Source organism: Euphorbia lathyris, chromosome 10, assembly GCF_963576675.1.
Source record: "Euphorbia lathyris chromosome 10, ddEupLath1.1, whole genome shotgun sequence".
Lineage (NCBI taxonomy): Eukaryota > Viridiplantae > Streptophyta > Magnoliopsida > Malpighiales > Euphorbiaceae > Euphorbia > Euphorbia lathyris.
The window spans coordinates 26,309,814-26,325,377 of NC_088919.1; the positions used below are offsets into that span (position 1 = coordinate 26,309,814).

General features: G+C 30.9%; 1 protein-coding gene and 1 long non-coding RNA gene across 2 annotated transcripts; one reads left to right on the forward strand and one right to left on the reverse strand.

Annotated features, from left to right (window-relative positions):
• The first annotated feature begins 5,126 nt into the window (after window positions 1–5,126).
• LOC136208568 (uncharacterized) lies at window positions 5,127–5,973 on the forward strand. Its single transcript, XM_065999563.1, has 3 exons — window positions 5,127–5,250; window positions 5,348–5,660; window positions 5,809–5,973. Exons 1-3 carry the CDS (start codon window positions 5,182–5,184, stop codon window positions 5,817–5,819), a joined length of 393 nt encoding a protein of 130 aa, XP_065855635.1. The 5' UTR covers window positions 5,127–5,181; the 3' UTR covers window positions 5,820–5,973.
• A 4,373-nt stretch (window positions 5,974–10,346) lies between these two features.
• LOC136208727 (uncharacterized) lies at window positions 10,347–10,816 on the reverse strand. Its single transcript, XR_010677248.1, has 3 exons — window positions 10,771–10,816; window positions 10,509–10,688; window positions 10,347–10,428 (listed from the first exon to the last, which is right to left on the reverse strand). It is a non-coding gene; the product is annotated as an uncharacterized lncRNA (long non-coding RNA).
• Window positions 10,817–15,564: the final 4,748 nt, after the last annotated feature.

Here is a 15,564-nt window from a genome sequence, read left to right on the forward strand (position 1 = left end):
AAACACCACTCAACTGAAACATTATTGAACTGAAACATTACTAAACTGAAACACCATTCAACTGAAACATTAATGAACTAAAACACTACTGAACTGAACGTTACTGAAGTGAAATATTACTAAACTGAAATATTAATGAACTAAAACATCACTGAACTGACGTATTACTAAACTGAATATCACTGAATCAAAACATCATTGAACTGAAACATCACTAAACTGAAGCATCACTGAACTGAAACATCACTGAACCGAAATATCACTGAACTGAAATATCACTAAACTGAAACATCACTTAACTGAAACATCACTGAACTGAAATATTACTAAACTGAAACCTTACTCAACCAAAACATTACTGAACTAAAACATCACTGAATTGAAACATTACTAAACTGAAACATTACTAAACTAAAACATTATTGAACTAAAACATCACTGAACTAAAATATTACTGAACTGAAACATCGCTAAACTGAAACATCTCTGAATCAAAACATCACTAAACCGAAATATCATTCAACAGAAACATTACTGAACTAAAAATATTACTAAACTAAAATATCATTGAACTAAAACATTACTGAAATCAAACATTACTGAACTGAAACATCACTGAACTGAAACATTACTGAACGGAAACATTCAGTGAACTGAAACATCACTGAAACATTCAGTTTAGTAATGTTTCAGTTCAGTTCAGTGATTTTCAGTTCATTGAAATAAAATATTACTAAACTGAAACATTACTGAACTGAAACATCACTCAACTGAAACATTACTGAACTGAAATATCAATGAGCTGAAATATTACTGAACTGAAACATCACTCAATTGAAACATCACTGAACTAAAACATCACTGAACTGAAACATCACTTAACTAAAACATCACTCAACTGAAACATCTGTAAACTGAAATATTACTGCACTGAAACATCACTGAAGTGAAACATTACTGAACTCAAATGCAACTTAATCTTATGTAACGTGATGTGACATCATGTAACGTAACATGACGTAACGTAACGTAACGTAACGTAACGTTATGTTATCAAACGTAACTTATTCTTATGTAACTTAACGTGACGTAACGTGACTTAATGTAACATAACTTAGAATAACGTAACGTAACTTAGAATAATGTAACGTAATGTAACATAACTTAGAATAACATAATGTAACTTAGAATAACATAACTTCGATTGACGTAACGTAGCATCACATAACGTAAAGTAATGTGGCATAACGAAATGTAATGTAACGTCATATTATCAAACGTAACTTAATTTTATGTAACTTAACGTAACGTAACGTCATGTTATCAAACATAACTTAATCTTACGTAACTTAACGTAACTTAATGTGACGTAACGTGACGTAATGTAACATAACTTAGAATAACGTAACGTAACTTAAAATAACATAATGTAGAATAACGTAATGTAATGTGACGTAACATAACGTAACATAACGTGACGTGATGTAACGTAACGTAACATCATGTTATCAAATGTAACTTAATCTTACGTAACTTAATGTGATGTAACATTAATGTAATGTAACATAACTTAGAATAACATAATGTAACATAACTTAGAATAACATAATGTAACGTAACTTAGAATAATGTAACGTAACGTAGCGTAACATAACGTAGCATAACGTAACGTAACGTAGCGTAACATAACATAATGTAGCGTAACATAACGTAACGTAACGTAGCGTAACATAACGTAATATAGCGTAACATAACGTAACGTAGTGTAACGTAACGTAACGTAGTGTAACGTAACGTCATATTATCAAACATAATTTAATCTTACGTAACTTAACGTGACGTAACGTAACATAATGTAACATAACTTAGAATAACGTAACGTAATGTAACATAACATAACTTAGAATAACATAACTTATAAGAACGTAACGTAACATGACATAACGTGCGGCTAAGGGCACATGTCTTGTGAGGTCCCCTAGACACGCCGTGCAGAGGTAAACCTCCATCATTTCTCCTTTGTCTTTCCTCTCACACCATGTGTGGCTAAGGGCACATGTCTTGTGAGGCCTTCCTTCGCCTTGGCTCGAGATTATAGAGGAGATCGCATCAAAGATCGAATCTCAAAAATATTCACATATGTTACTATATATATCGAGTATGTCATATTATAAAGTACATAGACATGAACTAGCTTGGTTTATGGACACGTTTAATCCTATATATATATATATATATGTGTGTGTGTGTGTGTGTATGGGTAAAAAGGAAAAATCATAAATTTTATTTTATTTTGGCCTAATACATTATTAGCTCACTGAACTTGTCCATAATAGTAGATTGGCTCCCTAAACTTTGCAAGTGTCTCACCAGCTCCCTAAACTTGCTTATTTCGTATCACCAGCTCCCTAAACTTGTCAATAAAAATTGATTAGCTCCCTGAACTTTGCAAGTGTCTCACCAGCTCCCTAAACTTGCTTATTTTGTAACAACTAAATACAAAAACCATAATATTAACTCGGATTAAAGTGTAAAAATTACCCCTAACATTTTGGGTCAGGAGTAATTTTACGCTAACGTCTAAAATATTACAATTTTACCCACAATGTTAGAAGTCAATAGCAATTTTACCTCTAACATTGATAAATGGGGTTAATTTGAGAAATAATGCATCGAACTGTCTTCTCGGTCATGAATCTTGTCATCTACACTTTACATGTACGTCATTTTATCAGTAATAAATCACAAACATATGTTGGGATGTGAAAAAAATATACTGTCTTTTGTACGAATTGGACAAAAAAATTCAAAAAATTCACCAAAATTATAAATTTGCTTGGCTACTAACGTTAGGGGTAAAATTGCACAATTTTGGATGTTAGGGTAAAATTACTCCTAACCAAAATATTAGGGGTATTTTTGCACCTTAACCTGAGTTAGTATTATGATTTTTGTATTTAGTTGTTACGGAATAAGCAAGCTTAGGGAGCTGGTGAGACATTTGCAAAGTTCAGCGAGCTAAAAAAAATTTATGGACAAGTTTAGGGAGCTGGTAATACGAAATAAGCAAGTTCAGAGAGCCAATCTACTATTATAAACAAGTTTAGGGAGCTAGTGATGTATTTGCCTTTTATTTTTTCATATAATCTTAATTAATAGTAACATATAAAGATTCTAAAATAAAATAAATTTAAAAAAAATTATAAGAAAATCTCCAAATTTTAGATGATAATTATATAATGAGAAATTGTAAAAAATATAAGTAACTATTTGAAAACAATGTACTGAAATTGTTATATAAAATGAAAATAATACAATTTTGTTTGTATTGGATAAAAGTAGAAAATAATGAAAAGATAAAAAAAAAAACAAGTATGCTTATCTCAGTAAGCCGCTAAAAAGCGTAATATAATCCGTTTAAAAAATATTTCCACGAAACAATACTAGAAAAAACAAAAGTGTAAATGGTAAACTAGAAGAATAAAAGCTATTATAAGATTCTTAATTATTTTTAGATATAAAAACATGGATATAGAAAAATTAGTCTTTTTTATTATATTCTAGCTACATTTTTTCTATGCAATTTGCCGTAATAAAAAAATCTATGTAGTAATCATTTTTCTATAATTGATTTATTATGGAGAGATTAAGTATTTTTGAAAAATGTGGACAATCATTTATTACACATAGAGAAACATTCTTAAAAAACAGAAAAAATTTATGATGGTGAGAGAAATATATCTTTAGGTAACCTGATAATCTATTAGTAACCTGCTATAGCAGGTCATTTAATCAGAATATATTAGTCTCCATGGATGGAGACTCACCATTGAGAATTCTTCCATATATATATATATATATATATATATATATATATATATGGGAGGGATCAAGTGAGAACCCTCCCTTAGATGAGGACACTTTGATAGGTGAGAACCACCTAAAACTACACCGTTTTACTCATTCCAAAACCACCTGCTACTCTAATGAAAAAATCGCGTGATTCACTCACAGTAAAATCACGAACAAAAATCGCTCAAATCCCTCACATCCTCTCCATCATCGTTCTTCATCATCCTTCTTCATCAGCGATCTCCATCATCGTTCTCCATCATCTTCTCCATCATAGTTCTCCATCATCGATCTTCATCATCCTCAATTAGATCGACCTCCTTCCTCATCGTTCCGTCATTAAACACTCAAAAAATAATCTGAAATCGCAAATCAGATTAAGAAAAAACGATCTACAGTCAAAGAAATAGCATCAATCAGGTAATTTTATCTCCAACAATTATAAATGAATATTAAATTGTGTTCTGTTTTTTATGTTTATAATTATTCAGAAATTGCTTAAATCTGAAACAGATTGGAAATCATTCAGATTCTATTCTGAAACAATGGAATTGCATGATATAATAGACAATGATCTACAGGAGAATGATGATAACCATGAAATTTCTCTGTCTTCAACTATTGAAAGAGGTACATGTGTTCTTCATAATCTAAAAAATCTTGTTCTAAATAATTGTTCATGTGTTCTATAGATATTAGTACATATTATTCGTTTTTTATTTATAATTAGTTGTAAAAATTGTTGAAAAAATAAAATTGAGTGTATTGAAATATAGAGTTCACTACGTTCTTCAAACTGTACCTCATGTTCTAAACAATTGTTCATATGTGCTATATATTATCACATATGTTCCAAAATTGCATTTAAATGCAGTGTCAAATGAAGAGCAGCCAAATGATTCTTCCACTGCAATTATATCCTACACTCCACAAGTAGAAATTGTCCTGACTCCTGGAGGAACAAAAGAATGGAAGCCATGTTGCTCTCCGGAAAAAATACCTATTGTAGGAACAAAATTTAATACTATTGATGAGGGTATTGAATTTTACAAAGCATATGCCACTGAAGCAGGATTTAATATTAGAAAATCTACAGTGAAAAAAAGAAAGAACACAAATGTTGTGATTTTTCAATACTGTTTGTGTAATAAAGCAGGCCATAAGCAGAAAAAAAATGTTGAAGATACTGAAGGACATAAACCGAGAAGAAGATTAATCACACGTGTTGGATGCCAAGCACAAATTGTTTTAAAGTACTGCAATGATGGAAAATATATTGTCTATCGTTTAAAAGAGGAACATACACACCCACTTTACAGTCCACGCTGTATGAAATTTCAAAAACAGGGAAGAAAACTGACAATACTACACAAGAAGTTGATTGTTGATAATTCTAAGGTGAGTCATATTCTAAATTTACTTTCCTAACAACATCTACAATGTTTTCAAATTGTATTTACTTTCTTTATAAAATCTGTTCATGTGTTTTGTGTAGATGAATGTCGGACCCGTAAGAACATACAGGCAAATAAAAGAAAATGTTGGAGGATACAACAATGTAGGAGCATCTAAGCAAGATTTCAAAAACTTCCACAGAGATTTAAAGGCTTACATTTATGAGTCAGATGCCCAAATGTTTATTGACATTTTCAGCAAGAAAAAACTTCTATGGTCTGCTTTTTTTTCGACTTTGATATGGATGAAGACGATCATCTCTGCAGAGCTTTATGGGCAGACCCCATTTGTAGAAAGAATTATGCTCTATTTGGTGATATGGTATCTTTTGACACAACATACCAAACAAACAGGTATAATATTACATGTACTAATTTCTTATTGCAATGTTCTAAATATTAATTGGCATGTTCTAAAATCTTATTGGCATGTTCTAAAATCTTATTCTTATATTCTTAAAAAGTTTTCTTATTTACAAATATTTGTATATTATTTCCACAGATATAACATGATCTTTGGCCCCTTTACTGGAGTAGACCACCACAAAAAATGTGTTACGTTCGCTGCTTGTTTCATTGCTAAAGAAGATATTGCATCATTTGAGTGGGTTTTCAAAACGTTTCTTAACGCAATGGGAAGCAATGAACCTACATGCTTAATAACAGATCAAGATCCAGCAATGAAGATTGCAATAAAAAATGTTTTCCAAAAAACAGAACATAGATTCTGCATGTGGCACATTATGAAAAAGATGAATGATAAAATAGGTAAGCCTTCCAAAGCATTGTTTACAATTAAAAAATTTACTGCTTGATTGTTCTACTATATGTTTTGATCACGTATTAAATTGTATGTTCCAATATATTATTGGCATGTTAAATTTTTTTGTATATAATGAAGATACTTACTGGTTTTTTTAATAGGTCGTGCAATTATGCAAGAAACCAATTTCTTAAAAAGGATTCAACCAATTGTCTGGAGTGTTGAGATTGAACCTGAAGAATTTGATGAAAAATGGAAAGCAGTCATTTCAGAGTTTAATTTGGAAAAACATGAATGGCTAGGTCAAATATTTGAAATCAGAAAAATGTGGATTCCAGCGTACTTCAGGGACTTATTCCTAGGAGGAATTATGAGAACTACATCAAGGTCAGAGAGCGAGAACAACTTTTTCACTGCTTTTACAAATTCTCATTTAAGTCTTGTAGAATTTTATTTGAGATTTGATAGTGCAATGGATGCACAAAGGCATAACCAAGCTCACAATGACAATGATGCCAAACATAAAAGACCTGTATGCAAAACACCAATGGGTATTGAAACACATGGAGCTGATGTTTATACAACTACTGTCTTTTATGAGTTTCAGGAAGAGGTTTATAATGGTTCTTTCTTTTGTGGAATAGACGGATTCTATAAACAACCTCCTTTCGAAATTTACACTATCAAAGAGCAAAGGACATCAAAAAACTTTCAGGTTATGTACAGCAACATTAAAGACGAAACAAAATGTCCGTGCAAGAAGTTTGAAAGACAAGGCTTACCATGTAGACACATAGTGTGGGTTTGGAAGGCAAAAATGCTTGAATCAATTCCTAACAGGTATGTTCTTAACAGATGGACTACATTAGCAACAAGTCAAAAAAACATTAATCTGCACAGAAATCTTATGGAAGAATGTGCTGCTACAATTGATAAGAAAACATTGCTGAATCAACTATGGTCAGAGATTAATGTTTGTGTCTATTTAGCTCAAGGTAATGAGGAAAATATAAAGGATCTTTGTGAAGAAGTTTCAAGGAATCAGAATGGATTTAGAAGCTAACATCACTCAAAAAGACACTGAGAAAAACAGAACTCTTACAAAAAATCAAGACATTGAAATGTTGATTGGAACTAGTGTACCAACTGAAATTAATGTCAAAGCACCAAAAATATCAAAGAACAAAGGTACATGTGTACATATTCCAAAAGGGAAACGGTGATAAAAGATTGAAGAGTGAAAGAGAGAAAGCTGTTGAGGAAAACCAGAAAAAAAAGAGGTTATGCAGAGTCTGTAAACAGCTTGCTAACCATGATAGCAGAAACTGTCTAGAAAAATAGAACAACTAATCTCTTATATTGTTTAGAACATATGATATATTTTTTAGAACATATGATACATGTTTTAGAACAACAATTTAATATTTCCAATATACAATTTATTGTCACAGAATTATTTTTTTCTATGTAAGAAGCTGAAAATTTCTTATTTTTATTTCTCTAAAATTTGTTATTTTTATTTCTCTATCTTTTTACCCGTATTTCATTCAATGACATAATTAACATATTTCAAAGTATTATAAGTATAATAATTATTTCATGTTCCTCTATCTTTTTATCTATATTCCATCCAATTTATGACGTATGCCATAATTATCATATTTTAAGTATTACAAATATGATCATTATGACATGTATCAAAATGAATCTAACATGTTTATAGTGGATATAAACATGTATAACAGTAAAATTTAACTTCAAGCTTCTCATTCTATTCTAATGAATTTCCATATGATTACAATTTTGTTAAACAAGCCTCTAAGCTGCACACCTTTCCACTCTAAACAAATATATCCAATCTACACTTCATTGCTGTTATCAAAATCGTGTATGTTCCAAAAAATATGTTTTATGTTCCAACAAATATGTCTTATGTTCTAACATATATAACATGTTAAAAAAATAAAACACAAACTTTGCCAACAGAAACTTCTACAATATATTTTACAAAAATTACAATAACTATCCCATATATATTACAAATTATAACTAACTAAACTAATAATACTAGTGTTCATTCTTCCATTTTAATGCCTTCCCATTAACAGCAGCAACTTCTTTGTTTCCAGGATCTGACAAAATCCTCCAACAGTACTCAACTCTAAAATTCTTCAACGGATCAACCTGCAATATTACAAAATCAATATTACTAATATTCTCAAAATAATAACATCAACCTATCATAAAAAAGATTAAAAAAAACTCACATTGTTATCTCCAACTCCAATATCTCATTTATTAACATATTGTCCAAAATATAATTCCATATGCTTCATAAGGAAAACACCACAATCATCATTGTTGGTTGTGTCTTTCCACTTCAACTTCAAATGTCTTGCACTATAAGCACTGATATCATTCAAACATTCAGGGCTTTCTCTTTTAATATAAAGTGAATATGCTTTCACTTGGAAAACATAAAACAACATCTTATGAATATTAAAACATATCATAAACTATTCAGAACATACAGTTAGTTTTTCAGAACATGATAATAAATATATAGAACACAATAACAAAACTAAAAAACAGTTGAGTAATATTACCAAAGCCTTTGCAAAACCCTTATATTTACTAGAAGGTTGAACACCTTTCTCAAGAGCCTTGTTATCAATAACGTCTATTTTTCCAGTAAAATGGTTGATAACAAAAAGATAGAAATGTGCAACATGAACAACCGGAAAGAACACCTAAAAAGATAAACCATTAGCAATCATAATAATTTCAAACAAAAATTACAGTAAAACACAATTTACTTTTAATATAATTACCAAGTGATAATTTTGTAAACTATCTACTTTAGCCTCACGAAGTTCATAACTAATCCTCTCAAAAAAAGCATCGTGTCTATCGTTGTACTTAGTAGATCCAGGAACTCCCTTATCTGTGCATAGTAACAACTATACAAAAATACAATATTCATATTAATATAATCCAATTTCTTTTTAACAAAAAAAATATCAAAAAGTAAAAACACATACAAATGGTACAGTAGAGAAGAAGAATCTGTTCGCAGCAATTTGACCCTTGCTCTTCCTTTCACCATTCAATATTCGAGACCACGCATCAACAACATTACAAATCAAATGATTCTTTCCTGACAAGGTCATAATCTCCTCTCTATTGATTGTGGACAAAGAATCACTATACAACAACTCACTTCAAAAAAAGCAAACAGAATAAAATAAAAATAATAAGTATATCTTAAAGAAAATTCAAATTAACACAAACAACATTCAATTAAGATCTTACTGTGGGTCTCCATTACAGAAAGCATATTCCACCAACATTCTCCTCGAACCAAGCATATTATTTAGTAAATGCTCAGACTCAACCAAAAATGGAGACTGTAGATATACAGGCAACTTTGAAATCCTTTTTGCACGATTTCCAACACCACCTTCTTGTGCTTTCTCAACTACATCTTTCTCTACTCTCCTATTAACAACATAAAAAAATAACCAAAAAAAATTAACCATGTTCCAAAACAGAAAACACATACTCTTAAATTCTATTCTCATGTTCTAAAATATAAACCATATGTTCAAAAAACACATACAGATATTCTAAATTACAAAAATTCTTAAATATCACTTACATTGCATTACTATTAGAAACATCATCAGTAAAACAGTCATCAATTCCAGTAACTCCTACTCTTACCACTTCTTCCATAAACTCTTTCCGAACTTCATCCAAATCAATTTAACTATATTTCATACCACACCTACTTTTCCACTACAAAATATAAAAAAATTAATACCATAAAACAAACTATAATTTTAAAATAATGCAACAAAACATTTATTATAAGTGGACTATACCTTTTCAGCAAACTTCAAATCATTGTCCATCACAATATCTCTCATGTACCGCATTACAAAAAAACCACATGTGTTATGATCTTTCTGCTCTGGCACACCCTACAACACAACAAGCACAACATTAAAATCATGTACATCAATCTAACCTTTACGTTCTAAACAATTTCACACATGTACAAAACCAATATACAAATTAAGAGTTACCAAAAGTGCAGTCCATTTGACTTTAATTTGATCATTCCCAGAGTATAATAGAATAGCGTTGTTAAAATGAAATTCATTAAAATCAGGTACATAATCTTAATCTTAAAACATAATTATATATCAAATAAACTATAAAACAAAATATAAACAAAAAACATACTCATTCACAACATCCATCCATATATCTGCCTTTGGCAAACGCCTTCTCAACGGATCCAACCAATAAGCTCTAAAATTCGTCAAATCGATAACTGACAACGTCCAGTGTCCACTGAAAATAATACTATTATTATTTCAAAATAAAGAAAATTACTTACAAAAATATTAAATAAAATAACTAAAATTTCATACCCTGTATTATATGGACACAAAAAGATAGACTTATCCATCGTGGACATCTTCAATCGATTCATCAACTCATATGAGCGCTGGCTTACTGTTTTAGTACTTCCAATTGAATAAGTGTAATGAGGATCGACAAAATAAAACAATTTGTCCATTCCTCTTTTCTTCAACAAATTAAACAAGTAGCTACATAAAAACACAAAAGTACATAGTAAGAATCAACTACAACTAATATAAATAAAACTATAATATTTCAAAAACAAAATACCTCATATAGAAAATTATAACGTTGCAAGTTATCTCTTCCATATGAACCAAAGAATATATATCCTGCCTCAACAATAATGCTTTAGCAGCATGTCCAAACAATTCTTCACCAACAACATAGCTAACAAAATTGCCTTTCACCAACTCGGAATTAGCCCATTTGCACAGACTCTGTAACTTATCTGGAATATTTCTAGGCAAAGCTTGTAAATCTACATCCACAACATCTTCTATCATCACGTTATCAACTTCATCATCAACAATAAACCTGTTGACAAAACAAACCACCTTAAAACATAAAAAAGCAATAAGATAATCAGAAACATAAAACCTATGTCCTAAACAATAAGACATATGTTCTAAAATATAACAAACATTAAAAAAAATAAACAAAATATAAAATAATTCTTATCACATACATTACTTCAGGATCAGAATTATTCTTCACATCTGCAACATCCACTTTCTCAATAAATTTTTTTGTTTGTGTAGATCCACCTTCAGCTCCAACAAAATCATGCAACTCTTGACTCAACAAATTAAAATTTGGACAAGAATATTTTTCTTCAGATTTCTTCATTGGAGTTTCACTTTCTCTCTGATCTTTCTTCTCTCTTTTTATTCTTTCAACTAAAGCATCTATCTCATCAAAAAATTCAGAATTAAGATAAGGATGACTATCTTGACTAGACAAATCACATTCAAAATCTCCAGTCATTCCTGTATCTTTTTTACTTTCAGCTTTGTTCTCATTAACAACTTCTTCTTTCCCTCCTTCACTTTGACTAACTGGATCTTCATTGCCTCGAGTATATTTACTCCATAAACTCTTTATCACATTACCCATCTCAACGCTTGTACCATCTTCACCAAAAACAACATTAGCTTCTTTCAACATAACATACATTTCATTAACTTTAGAACCCAGTTCTTTAGCTAATGATTGGAACTTAGAAAGAAATTCCTGCATATACAAAACCATAATTAAAAAACAGGGCAAGTTATAAATAATAGTAAGCATGTTCTAAAATTTAATAAACATGTTCTAAAATTTAATAAGAATGTTCTAAAATTTAAAAACAAAGGGAAAGCTATAATAACGTACAAAAATTTCTGCTGGTCCACTAGAAGAAGCTTCTCCACATTCCTTCTTATTGCCAACTTCAGCATCTTGTTTATCTTCATTCCTATTCACTGCTTCTCTTTCCAATTTTCCATCATCCCCATACATACCTTCTCTTACCAAGTTTTCTCCTACCAATATTCTATTTAACACAATTCCACTTCCAAATCCCCTCAATTTCTCCAAAGCCATCCTCTTTTGAATTCGTTCTTTATTGGCTTAATACATCATTTGCCCCTTGAACTTGTCTAAAATGGTTGATTGGCCCCCTGAACTTTCAAAGTGTCTCGATAGCCCCCTAAACTTGCATAAAATGTTCAGTTAGCCCCCTGAACTTGCATAAAATGTAATCAATTAATCACTCGGTTGTAAAAAAAGTAAGTTAAATGCGGAAGATAAGTTGCACGCATCTTAAAAAAGTAAAACGACCAAGATCGGGGTATGCGATTATAATATTAGAGAAGAAAATGTTTTATAATTGAATAAGTAAGAAATTCTTTTTTAACATGTTTTAATTTATTTTGTGAAGTATGTAATGACATTCTAAGGCACGTGTAACATATCTTCCGCATTTGACTTGCTTTTTTACAACCGAATGATTAATTGATTACATTTTACGCAAGTTCAGGGGGCTAACTGAACATTCTATGCAAGTTCAGGGGGCTATCGAGACACTTTGAAAGTTCAGGGGGCCAATCAACTATTTTGGACAAATTCAGGGGGCAAATGATGTATTAAGCCTTCTTTATTCCAAACAGATATCAATGGATAATCTCTTGGATTAACAACATTAGCTCGTTGAAGCCTATCAAAATAACTTATCTAGAAAAAAATAACAAAAATGAACAAGTTAAACACAAATTAAAAAATAAACAACCAACAAATATTGTCAAACACATAATAAAAAAAAAATACTTACCAACAAGAAAGGAAGGGGACCTGTGAAAAAAGTAGGACTCCTCTTCCAATCACTGACAGAATCCAACAAATGCTTATATGCAAAAGAACACCAGTCCAAATTTACAATCTCATTAACATTCCTACAACTATAAAGAAATTTATAGTTCATAGCCTGGTTCTTGGTTGAACGAATACAACAATTCACCGCACAGAATACGAAATGCAACAAAAACTCATCACACAATGGTTTCGTCTTCAGATCATTCAGCTTAGCAATCACAGTACTATTAATTGGACTTCCACTCACAAGCCCAAAATAAGACCTCCATTCAGCAAAAAAAATCTGAACAATCATCTTCCCCAACATCTTGGGGCTCCTCAATCTCTACACCTCCACAAGGCAAGCCATAAACAGCTTGAAAATCTTCCTTAACAAACTTCAACTCTTCACTATTACCCAACATAAGGCTACACCTATCTACATTAAAACTATTGACAAGTCTTTCACAAAAAGAAGCATTATGAACATCTAAACTTAAATCCAAAAAACCACCAAATCCAATCCGTCTAATTGCATTCTTATGAGTCTCTGGAATATCATTAAGAATACCAATAAACTGTTTAGGAGGTATTCTTTGACCAAGAGCAGTCTTATTCATTTTAGAAATATTTTCATCATCACCTGCACTAACAACCTTCTTCCGCTTCTTTAAAAACCTAGAAGCAACATTTATGTTTCTTGCAAACTTAACTTTCTTTAGCTTCCTAGCATCAACGTCTTCCTTTAAACCATCAACAGAAGGTTCAGAAACTTGAGAAGAATCAAAACCTTTGCTACATAGACTCCTTGTTTTTCGTCTAAACATACCTTTACTAGATTGACTACTTGTTTCCTGCTTCAACGCACCTTTGATAGATTGACTCCTTGTTTGCCGTCTCAACAAATTATTAGACGGAACAACATAACTAGAGAGCAAATCATTGTCAGCAGGAATGGCTGACATTGAAGGTCTTTTAGAAATGGAAGGTCTTTTAGAAGTCCTCTTAAATCTTCTAGATGTCTGTCTTTTTCCACTTATAGCTTCAACAGGAACAACACTCTTACCTTTCTTCTTATTTTTCATATCTTCATCAGAACAATATTCTTCAATAATTTCATCCAGCAAATTCTTATCAATCACATTACTTGGGAAACCCTCTTCTCCATTTCCGCCCATTTTCTACAAAAAAACAGAACATATAATCAACATTTTAGAACAAACAAATGCAAATATAGAACAAAACATAGAACAAATGCAATAACTCATCAACAAAACATAAACTAATTTAACAAAGCAATAACTCATCAACAGAACATATGTTCAATATTTTAGAACAAAAACCATACAAAATAATACCACAACAAACTTTGAAAGTTCAAACAAGCAAAACCCCCAAACAAAACCAATATCTCATTAACAGAACATTTGTTCAAAATTTTAGAACAAACACATGCAAATATAGAACAAACTTTGAAAAAAAATAAAATCATTTTGAAACTCACTAAATTTCAAAATCAAACCACAACAAACTTACAGATTTCAAACAAATGAAAAACCTACAAATCAAAAAGCAACAAAAAAAGGTATCAAAACTAAAAAATAGAGAACAAACATAAAACAAAACAATATACCATTAACAGAACATACGTTCATAATTGGGAAAAGTACAAAAATAAACCTTGTGGTTTGGTCCATTTTCGAACTGCACCCCTGTGGTTTAAAAGTTTGCAAAGTGGTACCATGTACTTCATTCCGTTAGCAAACACATACCAAATTGACCGTCTTATTATCTAATTATCACAAACAAACCCCAAAATAAAAATAAAAATCAAATATATCATCCCTCTTTAATTTTTTTTTCTTTCTCTCTCCTATCTCTCTCTTCATTTCTCTCTCTAAAATAATGGGAGAGATAATTCATGGCCAAAACGAGAATCAACTAGGGAAACTGAAGGATTGGAACCATTAGAAGAGTGACTGACGTTTTGGAGATTCAAGTCACGGAGCTGAGCTTCAAGAGCAGCAATTCGATTCTCCATGTCGGTCTTTGCGGCTCTTAAGTTTTCGATTTCTCCAAGGATTCGAGCCGCATCACCTCCATTTGCCTCCATTTGCATTAGATGCTTTCGATTTCCTATCGCAAAGGATGGAGAAGAAAGATTAAGAAAGAGATTAACAGTGTTGAGCAGAAAGAGAGATCTCTCTGCATCTGCATCGCCATCTTCATTTCTCTATATAATTTCATATTCTAAAAAAATGTTTCTGAGGAATTATAGCACAATGGGCAGCAGCAGTATCTTCATCAACATAAATCTAATTCGACCAACATCGACGATGAGACCCTATCTGTACACTTATAATCCTATCAAGGTAAATTAAATTAAATTAATTAATTATTATGATACAGAATTAATTAATTAATTTAGTATGAATGTAGAGATATTCGAAAAGTGAAGATGGAGGAGAAAATGAGATGGAGAGAGCACCATCACTGGCTCAGGAATTTAAAAGAGTTGAAAGAGATAGAGAAATTAAGAGAGAGGGAGAGGAGAGAGAAAGAAGAGAATAAAAAGAAATTAAAGAGAGATGGAGAAGATGGTATATTTGATTTTTATTTTTTGTTTTGGGTTTGTTTGTGATAATTAGATAATAAGGGGGTTAATTTATAAAAATAAATAAATATAAGGACCAAATTAAATCTTTTTCCTTTGACTTTTAACACCGTTAGTCA